Source organism: Erythrolamprus reginae, chromosome 7, assembly GCF_031021105.1.
Source record: "Erythrolamprus reginae isolate rEryReg1 chromosome 7, rEryReg1.hap1, whole genome shotgun sequence".
NCBI classification, from domain to species: Eukaryota; Metazoa; Chordata; class Lepidosauria; order Squamata; family Dipsadidae; genus Erythrolamprus; species Erythrolamprus reginae.
This window is the reverse complement of record NC_091956.1, coordinates 39,060,305-39,075,456: the sequence shown is the minus strand read 5'-3', so window position 1 is coordinate 39,075,456 and position 15,152 is coordinate 39,060,305. Positions and strand designations below refer to the sequence as shown.

Sequence of the window (15,152 nt, the reverse complement as noted above, 5' to 3'; positions counted from 1 at the left end):
CACAAGCCACAAACTTTGAAGGCTGTGATAAGGCAAAACAAAAGAAAAACAGATAAAGGCAGCTGTGAAGACGTCACAGCCACTCCCCCTTCAAGAGTCCTCAAGCCAAACTTAACTGTGAATTAGTCCAAGAGTCCTGGTAAAATCCTGAAACAGTTCAAAGAGTCCTTGTAAAATCCTGACGTAAAATACAGTTCTCTCTCTCTCCAAACGGATAAACTCCCACGCCGAGAGGCAACAACATTGGCAATTTATCAGCAGCCCCATTAGCCTAATTGCCCCAGCCACAGGTGTTCTCCCTTATTTCCTATAATACTTGCACAGTTGTTCCTTTCTTGACATCAACCTGCATCTGCGAACATCTATGAATTCCTCCCCTTCTGAATCTAACAATGATAATGATGTTGATGGTTCACTAATGGGGTAATTAGCTAATGGGCTGCCTGTAATTACCTCCTCCATTGATCCTACTTCACTTCCAGAATCTTCCCCTGACACAGACGCTTCACTGTCGGAAGCTGTTGGCAGTAAAACCGGCCTCTGATAATGTGAGGATTCTCCCACATCAACCTCCACAGTCCTTGGAGCAGGAGCTGGCCCAAAGTCAACCACAACAAATCCATTAAGAAATTCTTATTTCTCCCAATGAGAAAATGAAACTACTCAGATTTAATGAACAATAGGAGTTATTTTCTAGATTGGTGATTTGGTTTCATTATGGACATTAAGCATCGGGACTGAAAAGAGATCAGCAAAACATACCATTTTTGAGGCCAATATCCAATATACCGAACTGGGATTATTTTCACACTCAGCCCATTTTGGACAAGATTCATAATTGACTCCTAAAAAAAGATGTTTGGATATAAATATAATGTGGAAAGGATAAAATATATTAATAGTTACCCTCCTTTTATAAATGGCCAACGGCATCCATCAGGGTTCTTTTATCCCTAAATTGGAACACATGCTTTGTTTAAAAAGTAATTATAGACTAAATAAATGCTGTGTTTTTATTTACATTTTCAGTGAAATAACACTTCTAGTTTTCATGAGGCCAATTCTTTTTCTAGTAATGAGACAAATACTGTACAATTTCTTCCTCCCACCATCCCTCCAACCAAGTATTGAGGTAAGAATTTTGCTTTTACTACCTGAATCAGAGGGATTTCCACACCAAGTAATCCCATCTGCTATGTAGCCTAGCAAAGTATCTTCTAAGGTGAGGAAATCATGAGTTGTTTTCGTGTAATGATGTGCCAGGTCATATGTTTTGCTCCAGAATAAGGACTGCAAATAAGAGGAACAAACATTTGTCATTTTTCAACATTAACCAGATGATTTTTATATGCTCACACTTCTTTTTTAAAATGTTATGTATTGATTGAGCTTTTCCAAAATTTGTTTCTGCTGTTTACTTTTCAACTTGAAAAAAATTAGAATTTTCTTCCAAAATTGTCAGGGGAAAAATGTTATTTAAAGAGTATCATGTCCATTTCTAAGATAAATAAATAGATGTATCAATAAATGTGATGGATCCATAGCTCTTGGTATTTTCCTCTCTACATTTCTTCTTTCAAGTTCAAAATGGACTCATGAGTGGGTGGGTTGTTCGCAAAATACTTGGGAAAATATGAAATGGGCACTGATTAAGGCAACAGACTCAGAAAGTGCAAGATGGTAACCCCAGAAACTATTTCACATAGGAGAGAAAGTGTATTTATCCACCAAGTATTGTATCTGAAACAGAAATTGCCCTGCCAAAAGCTGGGTCCAAAGTTTATAGAACCTTTCCCCATAGTGGAAATCATACACCCAGTTACAGTAGAATTAAACTTGCCATGCCTACTGGGAAAAGCGTACCCAGTATTCCATTGCAGTCTGCTTTAGCCAATGGTAGGGTCAGATCTAAAGCCAGTAGCAACAATAGTTCCAGGTCTAATTGTAGTAGAAAGGCAGAAACTCTGCAAGGTTAAAAGGGTCCTGGATTCAGGGTTGTACAAGGGGAAACATCAGTAGTTAGTCCATTGTAAGGGGTACCCAATGTCAGAAGCTAGACAGGTAAAAACACAGAATATGAAGACAGACAGATTAATAAAGAAGTTTCACAAGAAATATAGCCAGAAATCCAAAGGTCCTCCCAAGGGACTTAGGGAATCCGTGAACTCCATTAATGTATATGTGCTTAATATTTTCCAGGTACTTCTCACTTTCTGTTCTGGATTCTGGTTAGAAATTTGGTTAATTGGAAATAAAGCTTACTGAATGCAGAGATTTATAAAGTAAAAACACCATCTTTATTTCTTCTCTCCTCCGTTATCAAACTGCGTTACATGCAGGCAAATTCTTTCATCTCAGTTCTTCATGATAAAAGCCCAAAACCTTCCTCCAGCACTCCTCCCTTATCTTAAGATTTATGGCTAAGCAGGTTCTGGGCAGATGACAAATTAGTCTCGATGGCCAAACAGGTCTGGTAGAGTTCATTTAATGTGTTGGGGGTTGGTTGGCGTGTCATCTCCTGCACAATTTTGGGTTTCCGGCCATCTTGGAACAGTTCCATAAGGGCTTGCTCATTCCAATTCAGGGGTGTGACTAGTTTCCAGAAGTCAGAGATATACTCAGAGAGGGTCTTGTTGCCCATGTGCAATTGGTGTAACTGAATGATAGCATTTTGTATATGCATGGGATCTTGAAATTCTTGTTCAAACCTCTGGCGAAAAGCAGCATAATTTTGCAGGATCAGATCCTGGTGTGCTAAAAAGGGCATTGCCCACTCAAATGCAACACCTTTACACAGGCTTATAATGAAAGAGACTTTCATAACACCTCTATCAAAATCCTCTGGAGATGAGTTGAAGATGTTCTGACATTGTTGGAGGAATACATCAAGTTGATCTTTTGCCCCTGTAAAAACAGATGGCTTAGCTAAATAAATCGTTGGCCTTGGTTGAATGATGACTTGTGGTTGAATGGGGACTGCAACTTGATTTTGTAGTGTGATGATTTGTGCCTGCAACGCAGCCACTGTTTGTGTTAAAGCATGCACATCATTTACTAAATTGGCCATCCTGAACTGGCTGGTTGAATTTCTTATCTAATTCAGAGGGGAGTTTTCAACACTGTTCTGGATTCTGGTTAGAACTTTGATTAATTGGAAATAAAGCTTACTGAATGCAGAGATTTATAAAATAAAAACTGTCACGCTGAGAATTGCCAGCCACAGAGACATTCAGTAGTTAAAGAGTTAATGTGTGCCTTCCCTCTGATCACACCCCCTCATACATCATTTCCCACACATCATATCATATCATATCCGCCTGCTTACGTAACAAGCACATTCCATTCTGTACTCTTCTCCTCCCTGCAGCCATGCTTTCGGCTGTTTTACAAGTGTCCCTCGTGGCACAATTTATTTTCTCTGTTTACTAAATAAAGTTTGTTTACTTTGATTCCTGCCTGCCGAGTCTAATTAAAAATCCGTCCCTCCAACATGGCAGCATCGATGGTTTGTTTATTTTTAAATTAATCAGGCTGGTCTTGGCAGGTGCAGATGTCTCTAGAGAAAGATTTACAACTCCAGCGAACGATATGCCTGATATCCTGGCACAAGAAATTCCTTCTCAAAGAATCTTATCTCTGACTCAAAATGAAGCGCTCCAAAGAGTGAGTAACAATTACATTCCTATTATAATTGATAGCTTGCAAGACAGCCAAACTGTCTCTGATATTTCTAGCTATCCTGCAATGCAAAAAGTATTTTCGTGTGAAAAACAATGTCCTCTGAAGGATTATACAAGCAATATTAATTCAGTGGCAATGCAGAAAGCAGGATGTTATAATAAACCATATGTGTTCCTGGAGAACTCTGAAATGAAAGCAAATGTTTTAAATGTTGAGCAAAGCACACAAGCTAATTTAAAATGCCCTATTGAAGTCACAGAAGCAGCAATGAATTCTTATCAGCAAGCAAGTATGCCAAATATTCTTGGAGTTCAGTCAGAGCTCCAATTTAATGAGAACCAGATGTTAATAAAGCTTTCCGAGCCAGCTCCAAAAGGATGTCAGTTTTTCCTAGAACACATTAATATGCAGACTGTAAATTTTTTAGCTGGTGATTTAAGACATGATATTAATGCAATGCGGAAATGTTTATCAAAATTGAAGCTAGACAAGAAAGCATGTGATTTAACACAGCCTGAAAAGGATTTGATAGAATTCTATTGTACTGAATTAATGAGAAAAGAACTCAAGCTTGATCAGATAACAAGCATGCAGTTAATGTATTGCCAAGGAGAAATATGTGGTTTACCAGAACAAAAGAAGAAAATGGCGTCTGTCCAAAAACAGTCTGTTCTTTTGAAAAGCACAAATGATGTCATGCATTCCTTAGCACTCAAGGAACTAGGTGCAGCACCACCCAGTGGCCAAACTGAGAAAATACCCAGCTCAACTTATTTTCAGGAATCTGGCTCATTTCCAAGCCAGATCCAAAATGCACCACCTGGTGGCCAAATTAAGCAACTGCACCAAAATGTTGTTTTATTGCCAGAAGACTCAGCAGTGCCATCCAGTGGCCATTTTAAACAATGCAGGTCACCAGAAAATTTAGATGGCCAGAAAAATGTTGATTTGCGCCAGAAAGATTTCTTTTTAGATTTCCAAATGAACAAAGGAGCTTCAGCAGGACCACTCTATTCTGCAGACAAAGAAAGGTTTGTACCTCAACAGACTTTTTTTCAACAAGTACCCCAACCAAGTCAAGGGGTGCAATTATCACAGGTACAACCACCTCAAGTCCCTGCTACGCCCATGCAACCGGCGCAAATTCCACTTCAGTCGGCTCAGCCATTATTGGCACCACGTCCTCAACTACAGCAACAGATGCCGGCTGCAACTCAAGAGCAATTTTCTGCCTTACCGCCATTAAAAGAAGATGAAGTCATTTTGGAATGCAGGAGTCCCAGTAACTCCAAATCAGCTCAATGAGATTCTGGAAACGAATCACACTCTACAATCAATACTGTGCTTCTTAAAAATGTTCCTGATTCAAATTATGAGTACAGCACAAAACATTTATGGACTGTAGATAGTGGAGCTGCTTTTCACATTACTCACCAAAAAGAACTTTTTACAGAATTACATGAAACTGACATAAAGGAGGTGTATGGATTCTCAAATCACCTATCCCAAGTCGAAGGAAAAGGAACTATCTACATTGATGAATTGGACCAGATGATTCCACACGTTCTTTACATTCCAGAAGCTGAAAGCAACATACTCAGCCTTCACCGCCTAAACAAAGACTTAGGCTACAAAGCTATACTCCTGAACTATGATATCCACATTATTAGAAATGGAACTGTTGTCGCGTATGCCATTCTGATTGGTGGTGTTTTCTACCTGAAGCCAAATTTTCATTCACTGGTAGATGTAAGTATGTGCGTTCCAAACCATGAAAGCGCAGGCTCAGAGAGAAAACCTGCTGCTACTATAAAATCAGAGGCTCATAAAGCCAATGTACCCCAAGGTGTTCCGCATAATGTTGAAAATGCTAAACCTGTACTAACAAATAAACCTTTTCATTCCAGGTGCATCCACCGTTGGCATCGTCGTTTGGGCCATGCTTCATATGATGTCTTATCCAAGATGCCCGAGTGCGTGAACGGTTTCAAAGTCAATAGTAATTGTCCCATTTACCTCAACTGTTCTGTTTGTAATAAATCTAAATCAAAAGCTGCCCCCATTGCTAAGCATGCCCTTTGTTTGTCTTCACGCCTTTTCGATTTGGTTCATACCGACATTGTCGGTCCATTTCGGCCTACTAGGGGTAACAATAAGTATTTCTTAAAAATTGTTGATAGTTTTTCTAGATATGGTTTTGTATTTCTTATGAAACAGAAATCAGAGACGTTTCAGATCTTTACAGACTTTGCTGCACAGGTCTTCAATCAATTCGGTGTCCGTATCAGAAGAATCCAAAGTGATCGTGGCGGAGAATTCATGTCTCAGCGATTCCAGAACTGGATGAGACGCAAAGGAATACGGCACCAAGCTTCAGCCCCTTACACTCCGGCACACAACAGGATTGTTGAACGACACCAAGGTGTTTTAGAGACTACGTATCGCTGTCTCCTAGAAGACGCTGATCTCGACAATTCCTACTGGGGCGAAGCACTAAGGTATGCAAACTACCTTGTTAATCGTACTTGGAGCAGTGTTTTAAAACAAACTCCGTACTACATGTTCTATGGGAAGAAACCCGACATTCAAAACCTCCACATTTTTGGCTCGTATGCCATGGTTAACATTCCACTGGCCCAGAGAGAGAAGGGTGGTCCAGTGGCAGAAAGACTGAGATTTATAGGTTTTGATGAAAGTTCCAAGTACTACAAATTTACTGACTGAGAGAATTATCTATAGAATCTAGGTATCTAAGGCCTAGATGGATACAAAACACTCTTATTAGAGTACTAAACTTCCGACCTTTTGGACAGCGGACCTTGCCAGAAAAAACAAGAATGTACAAAAACATGTTTACATCCTGTATCAAGTTGAAGAAATCCTATTTTTTAGGCCAAGAAACATTCATAAAAACAGGACTATAACTTGATGGATTAATCTAGAGAGTTCCGAGGAACTATGATGAAATTGGATGCAAGACAACCCCATATATGGATAGGAGGAAGGGGGTGTAAACCAGACATTAAAATACTATAAAATGGTTCTTAAAGTTAGGTACTTTACCTTTTGAGTACACGGGGGGGAAATACCTGTGTCTTCAATTGGTCCTGGTGTGATATTATCACACTGGCATTTTTGGGATATTTATGTTATGTTTGATATATGTTGTGTTTGATAAATGTTTTTATGATATATATATCATGTGGTTAATAAAGACTTTTAGCTTTTATTCTCATGGTCTGGGGAATTTTTCTTACAATTGGCGCCCAACTTTAGGGGCCCGAGAACTTTTTTCCTGGATGGAGGACGGGAGAAACCTGGCAGGGTGCCCTTTCTGGAGTTTTTTCCAGTGGCTGGTTTTCTCTTGCTTCCGTGTCCAGGAATTAGCTTCTTTTTGAACTGAGAGGCCAAGAGAATAAGAGGTTTCCTGGGGACAAGTTGCAGCTGCCGGCGAAAACAAGCGTCCTTGGTGAGTAAAGGTGGCCAAGGGGTCTGATCCTGGGTTGGTGATATGTAGTGGCATGATTGAATACATGTGGGCATGCAGAGCATGTGAGAGGAATGTCTCTATATTTGTGCTGGGTTCTTGTGCACGAGAACTAATTTAAAACACATGTTGGGTGGTGACACCGTTGACTAAAATTTTAAAGGGATCAGAGTGGATATTTACATAGTTGAATATCGGCTTGCTTATGTTTCACTTCAGGGTGAACGTCTATGACATAATGAAACAGGGGTTTTATTATGGAACATAAATATGGGTGTTGACTTTAAACTTAGGACATAGCGTATGCTAGGAATGGGTTTCGTCTACTTAAAACTGACAGCGGATGCTGCAGTGGAGGTTTGTGTTTTGTTTTGTTTTTCTTCTTTCTTTTTCTTTCCCCCCTCTCTAACAAGGGATGTAGGCTGCTTGTAAGTTGTACGTTGAGGAGCAGAACGGTGCCTTTATGGGTTGATAGCAGCTGTGCTATGTAGTATTTTGTCCTTTTGCTGGTATGATTTAAGAAGGTGTAATACATATGGTTATAGTTAGATTGCTGATAGAGCGAAAAGATTATTGCAAGAGGTGTAGGGAAGTCTAACTGATATTCTTGAATTCTTGAGAAATAGAGCTTTTGATAAATGTGATTAATAATTGAAGATAGTTGTTTCGGGTGAGCAGATGGTAAGTACTAAGGGGGTTTTTTGGTTTGATGAATTGGAGTTAAGACTGTATGTGTAGGGTTTATAGTATTGCTTGTTTAAAACAAGGAATGTGAGAATGTGAGGCTGTCTTGAAGTTAAGTGGGTTGACAGGCTATGTTTTCTTTTTGAGGAGGTAAGTTTATAATTGTTGAGGGGCTATTGTTGTTCCTGTGATAGTTTGGTGCAGTAGGTTTGAGGGCGAATTACTGTATTACAGCAGGCTTGGTCTATAAGCAGCTGGAGATGAGGGGATTTGTGGATATTTGTTATGTGAGAGAGTAGAGAATTTAAATATTGTATTGGGATAGATGGCATGTGTTTAATACACAGGCGAAAGGTTTGCAGTTTGGTGGCTGAGTTGTTAAGTTTATTTGTTATGTATATTAAGAGATTGAGGATGAGAAAGAGTTATAAAGGTTTTTTTTTGATGGCTTTATGTGGCAGTTGGAGGGAATTCCATGTTGGTAAATTCCAAGATTAGTGTATAGATGTGGGTATGAAAGGTTTCTTTCATGTATAGTAGGGTGTATGTTTTACATATGAGGAGAATAACTGGCTATTTTCATGTTTTCTGATATAAGTGTTTATCTTGGTTTGAATCAGAGAACTGAGATGGAATGTCAAGCCTACTAAGTTACTAGTAATTACTTATTAAGTTAAAGGAAAAGCTATCACTGTACCTCTAAAACAACCTAGTCAAGATACATAGCAGGAATTGGATTTTCTTTAACAATTGCCTTGTATATTTGTTGGAGGTAATAGTCTCTTATTGTATGCCCATAAAAAATTGCTAGCTGGGATATTTTGAAGGATATCTTGAGGTTCAAGATGAGGGGAATCATTTTTTTTTTTAAAAAAAGCTTTGATTATGAATTATGAATTGAACACCTATCTGATAAATGAAATAAAGTACTGGTAGGGAGTCTTGTGGTGTTATGAAATGAAAATGTTTAATTGTTGCTGTGACAATCGTTGCTAGATTTTACAAATCCTCGTAAGGAAGATAAACATTTTAGGAAGAAATTTCACAATTGAGTAGAATTCAATGATAGACACTTGCTTTCTGGATTAAATCTGTGGCATCATTGAATACAGCTGAGAAGCTCGTGTAGATTTAGATAAATCGGTTCTGTGACAATAGATTTTTGCACTGTATGGTGACGTATTTCTGGATTTGGCTCTGTTTTAAGGGAAGAGAAAGTTGTTTATGAGTGTATGAATGTTGATTGTGCAACATTTTTTTTCCTTTTACACATTATTTTCTCTCTGTGGTTTGTAATCTGAGAGAATGCAGGGAAGTGTAGTTGTTTTGTACAGCATGGTATAAGTGGTGTTTATACATATGTTTGGGATTGTGGTTCTGTGTTTTATACTGTTTATTGATGAAGAAATACTTCTATGTAAAGACGGTTGGAAAATATGATGTGGGATGATACGTATGAGGATGCTGGAGTGCAGCCAGCGATTACATAGTGGAGCGGTTTGCCTGTTGTAAAAGGAGATTGTCATTTTTATGAATTGGTAGAGAGATGTTTGCTGAGGAAGGGGGTTGGATTAGATGACCTTTGAGGTCCCTTCTAACTCTGGCTGTTATAATAGTAGTGTTGGTATTTGGGTTGTTTGTGGTAGTAAATGTTGGGTTAGCTACAGAATGTAATAAAAAGTGTGTAGCTACATTAAATAAACCTGTCGTGATTTAGAAGACAGGTAGTTTTGATAGTTTTGGATTGATGATTTCCTGTGGTGAAGGAAGGTGTTAGAGGCTGAAGGCATTTGAATGGATTAGGATAGACCCGTAGGGTGTCTGTTTATAGTATAATTTTGTTTAGCTGCTAGTAAGTAAAATGGGAAAGGTTTTGTTAAAGGGGAGTGCTTTACAAATGTAACAAAATTGGATAGAAGAGATTTAACAAGCAGTGGTAGCAAACAATTTGTGTGATAAGTAGGGGTTTTTACATGCTGTCTGAAAATAAAGCTGAATGATCAGTGTGATTGATTATAAGAAATGCCTGTATAAGATATGGATTATTGAGAAAAGATGAGGTGCGGTAAAAAAGGCAGTAGGGAAGAAGAAGGACAACTAATAATTTAACTTAGTGTGAGAAATATTATTGTGTGGTGGACATGTGCATGAAAGGATGCATAACTGTTTTCCATTCACTGTAAAAGAAAGTTTGTTTTTGATTAAGTGTGAATGAGTGTATATACTAAAACATGGATATTGGAATAACATAAATAAGGGAATACAGTGGTTGGGATGAATAACCTGATACTGTTGATAACAAAAGTAAATCTGGTGTACCTGGTGAAGAAGGTACCCCAGGACAAGCTGATGCTAGTAGTAGTCGGCCCTGCTGGTCCTAGTGGTGTTGCTGGTTTTTTTTTTTTTTTAATTACTTGGTTTTCCTGTTGACCAGGAACCTCCAGGTGAGCCTGGTGAACCTAGTTAAACAGGGCCTGAAGGTTTTTGTGGTTCAATAGGTCTTTTTGGAGATTCTGGATCTTGTGGTTATCCCGGGGTCTTATGGTAAATAAGGTGGTACAAGGTTTAGGTGGTGCTATTAGTCCCCATTGGTGCACCTGGTCTCATGGGTCTATGAGGTCTTCTAGGCCAATTTGGAAGCCCAGGTCTAGGTCTTCCTGGTTCAACTGGACCTGATGGTTGCCCTGGCCCAGCTGATCCAGCTGGTCCACAAGGTGAACCTGGTAATATTGAATTCCCAGGACCAAAGGGTCTTTAATGGTGAACTTGGAAAATCTGGAGAGAAGGGTATTTCTGGATCTCAGTGTACTGTTTGAATTCGAAGGAATGAGAGGACTAATTGTAGTAGGTAACATGTTGGCTGGCCATTTCAGTGAATTGAGTGAACTACATTAAAAAATGCCAGCAGTTGAGATATATATTTGGGTAAGAATTGAATCCTTTAAGTGGATGGGTGAAAGCATTTTCATTTGTAATGATAAATACTTAAGATGAGAAAATATAATAGTGAAATAAATATGCCTTGGTATGGAAAAGTGTATGTATAGTATATGTATATTAATAATGTATATTAATAATGATATAGGTACACGTTTTATGGTCTATTTAGTAGAATAGGGAACTGAAAAGGATTCCCTTCTGTCTGAGTATATTTGGCAAAGGCTGGGGAGAAAATTGAATCCTAGAAGCAGTATAAAGTTATAATAACTTTGAAACGTTTACCTTTAGCATTTCTATGTGTATAAATGATTGTGCAATGTATATTTAAGTGTGTAATACTGGAACGAGATGCACTGAGATGCTAAATTGTCTCTGGAACAACTAAAAAGAACTTGTCCCAGTTTTTTCTCGTTTAAGGTCTGACGGGCTAGTGGCTTATTTACAAGTGCATAATTTTAAGAGTGATGACTGATTCCTGAGTGAAAACTTAAAAGAACACAAATGGAAGATTATTTGGGAATGTCCATTGAAAAGACTGATAATGATTGAGATGACTGTGCACGCCATGGACACATATGAAGGGTCTGATGCATGAAGGAATGGACTTTGTCAGTTTATCAGTGTCTCCCGAAAGCAGAGTGAGAGAAGAAGGACTGGAAAACCTTTTAATGTTTTTTTTTATAAATGGAACTTTGGAGGGTGGATATATGAATCTGGGTAGGAATGTTTTACTTTGCCATTGTCATTCTCATAGAGAAAAGGATATATCTGAAGAGGTCACATTTATGTTGTGGAAATTTGTGGATGTAAGCCCCTGAATTTCAGAGTGTTAGTGTATAGAATACTGTCACATATACACATGACATACAACTATACGATGGGGGGGGCTAGTACACATAATACGTAGCAGCATGAATGTGATAATAAAGTTGGTGATTGTTTTGTGGAATGTTATACTGTACACAAAGGTAGGGATGGGATCAGAGGCTGTGTTATCTAATCACCTGGTGACATGATAGCTGCTCTGTTTCCATACCGGACAGGATCATTGGTATACACAAACATCATCACTAGCATTAATTGATCCAGATTTGAAAACTGGAATATGCCTCAGATCCACTTTTAGTAGTGGAATGCCAGTAGGAAAATATTCACAGTACAAATGTGGAAGAAAAAGGATTGGGATGAAGCTATGAAGTGGAAGTCATTTATAAGTAATAGTTTTAAAGGTATAGATTACACACCTTTATATAAGAAGTGTAGGATTATAGAAGAATTATTATTATTGCTATATCATGAAACAAAAGCACCTTCCAAACTGGTATTTTTATACAATGTAGCCTTAGCAAAACTGTGCAATAAGCTATGTGAAAGAAATGAAACTAAGTTAAACAAGGGAGATGGGAGACACATTAAGAAAAGGGGAATTAACATATCCAGATACAATGCATATATGTCCCCTATTGTTTGAAGAAGTTGAGATTATTATAAAATCTAACTTGCAAGGGTAATTACTTGGGATGCCCTAAATGGACAGAGTAAAATATGCCTGGTGATTGTAGGGAAATATGTTACCAGCCAATCGGTATGTAATATATAGGCAAGAGGTATGAACACAATTATCCATAGAGTTGCTGGAAAAGGAAAAAGCTAAAGCCCTAGGACAAGTGGGTTTTTAATTTGGTGACTTATATGCTCATGCTTATGCATTCTTGCAACTGGATTAGATGAGCCCTGCACAATAGACAAAGCTAACATTTATGGAGGTAACATTTTTTGTAAACAAATGGGACATTTGTGAAAGGGTGATTGAGAAGCAAAACCATTCTACACTATAACATGATAGTCATGTATTAGCAGGCATTACAATAGAGAAAGGTGAGGTGAAAGGAACAATACATAAACATGTCCCAGAAGGTGGAGAAATGGTATATGTACCCCATTATGAGCATATGCCAAGATAATGATTTATTTAGTGGCCTATATTTACAAATGTTGTTTGATCAAAGCCCAGAGAATAGAATATAATTGGTGACATATTCCACACTCATGAATAAGGTGGGAGTAGTATAATACAAACATATAAGATGATTTGTTGAGTATATGTCCCTGGTGTGCCTTATAGAACTCAACTTAGGCGAATGGGGCATTGAACATGTGCATTAGAAAAGGAGGTAATGAATTTATAATATAAAATAGAGTGGCCATAAAGACGTATAGATATAGACATGGGAGATGAGTTATTCAAGTAGAGATACGGCACAAGAAACCGTAGTTAGGAGTAGAATCATACAATGCTACATCTAGTGACATATGGAACACTCCAACTCTTGGTTGCCAGACTCATTTGTAGGAGTTATCATACACATTGTATTAAGTTATGTATTATGTTCTGTAACCTGTATCTGTATTAAATGTACTTTAGTTTGCATTTTCTGATGGAAGGTCCGCTGGCATAAGGATGAATATCCCCACGAATAGGGTGGTCTGCATTATGATAGAAATATTCTAAGAATTTGAATAATTCTTAGAAGAAATAGAGGGGGGATTGAGAGAATTATCTATAGAATCTAGGTATCTAAGGCCTAGATGGATACAAAACACTCTTATTAGAGTACTAAACTTCTGACCTTTTGGACAGCGGACCTTGCCAGAAAAAACAAGAATGTACAAAAACATGTTTACATCCTGTATCAAGTTGAAGAAATCCTATTTTTAGGCCAAGAATCATTCATAAAAACAGGACTATAACTTGATGGATTAATCTAGAGAGTTCCGAGGAACTATGATGAAATTGGATGCAAGACAACCCCATATATGGACAGGAGGAAGGAGGTGTAAACCAGACATTAAAATACTATAAAATGGTTCTTAAAGTTAGGTACTTTACCTTTTGAGTACACAGGGAAAAAATACCTGTATCTTCAATTGGTCCTGGTGTGATATTATCACACTGGCATTTTTGGGATATTTATGTTATGTTTGATATATGTTGTGTTTGATAAATGTTTTTATGATATATATATCATGTGGCTAATTAAGACTTTTAGCTTTTATTCTCATGGTCTGGGGAATTTTTCTTACACTGACTCTAACTACAGAGGTATTATTTCCAATTCAGCTAAATTTGAGGAAGATACAAATTGGTCTAGAATACACAGTAATGATACTTCAGTTTATTTTCCTAAAGATGTCCAAGGTCCAGTGCAAGGTGTTCCAGTTGTTCCAGGTGTTCCAGTTGTTCCAGATGTTCCAGTTGTTCCAGATGTTCCAGTTGTTCCAGATGTTCCTGATGTACAGTCTTCACCAGTCGCAGATGATGTTACTAGCGATGTAAATGAAGATGGAGATGACCAAAATGAATGGACCATGGTTCTAAGACGTTCCAGGAGAACCACAAAAGGAGTTCCTCCTCAGAGATATCAAGCGCAAGTAACTCAAAAATTGTTTCCTGTTATTTGCAACAATGTTTTACTTCCTCCCGATATTTTTTATCAAATAAGACATTTACCTGAACCTGAACAAGAAAAATGGTATGATGCCATGCAAGCTGAACTTGACAGTTTAAAGAAACTTAAGGTGTACAAACACCTTGACCCTCCAGAAGACAAGAGAGTTATTGGTACACGATGGGTCTACAGAATTAAGCGAAAGCCAAACGGTGAGGAACTATACAAAGCAAGATTAGTAGCACAAGGCTACTCTCAGACTATTCCAGATGATTACACCGATACTTATTCACCTACTATCACCTTAACCACAGCCGCTGCCCTGAATTTAGAAGTTTTCCAGTTTGATGTCGAAACTGCCTATCTGAATGCTGATCTAGATGAAGAAATCTACGTGAAAGGTGCACCCGGATTCCAGAACCAGGAAGGACATGTCTGGCGCCTGCAAAAGAGTCTGTATGGATTGAAACAATCTGGTTTAATGTGGCACAGATGTCTCATTGACAAGCTAAATTCAATGGGCTTTATTAAGTCCGACTCTGATCAATGCGTGTTTACAAAAGGGCAAGGTAATGTTTATGAAATTGTTCTTGTTTATGTTGATGATATTGTTTACATTGGTCCAAATCAACGTATGAGTGAGATTTTTGCAAAAAGTTTAGAAAAACATTTCACAATGAAAAGCTTAGGACACATTCATGATTACTTAGGAGTTCAGATTCAGAAAACTCAGAAGGGGTTTAGCCTCTCACAAGCAAACAAGATTGATCAACTTTTGCAACAATGCAACATGGCTGATGCACGCCCATGTCGGTCTCCAATGCAGACAGACTTTTACAAGTTGACATACCAAAACAGTCCTTTGTTTAAGGACCAAACACTTTATCGCTCAGTCATTGGGTCTCTGTTAT

At 38.1% G+C, this 15,152-nt stretch overlaps 1 protein-coding gene across 2 annotated transcripts in view; it reads right to left on the bottom strand.

The window, feature by feature from the left end:
* The window catches only part of LOC139170329 (ADP-ribosyl cyclase/cyclic ADP-ribose hydrolase 1-like), a 185,842-nt gene that overhangs the window by 94,175 nt on the left and 76,515 nt on the right, over positions 1–15,152 (bottom strand). For both annotated transcript variants that reach the window (XM_070757370.1, XM_070757371.1), the window contains exons 3-4: positions 1,155–1,290; positions 763–845 (exon numbers count right to left, since the gene is read on the bottom strand). In XM_070757370.1, the coding sequence (XP_070613471.1) occupies positions 763–845; positions 1,155–1,290 (219 nt within the window). The remainder of the gene's footprint in view (positions 1–762; positions 846–1,154; positions 1,291–15,152) is intronic.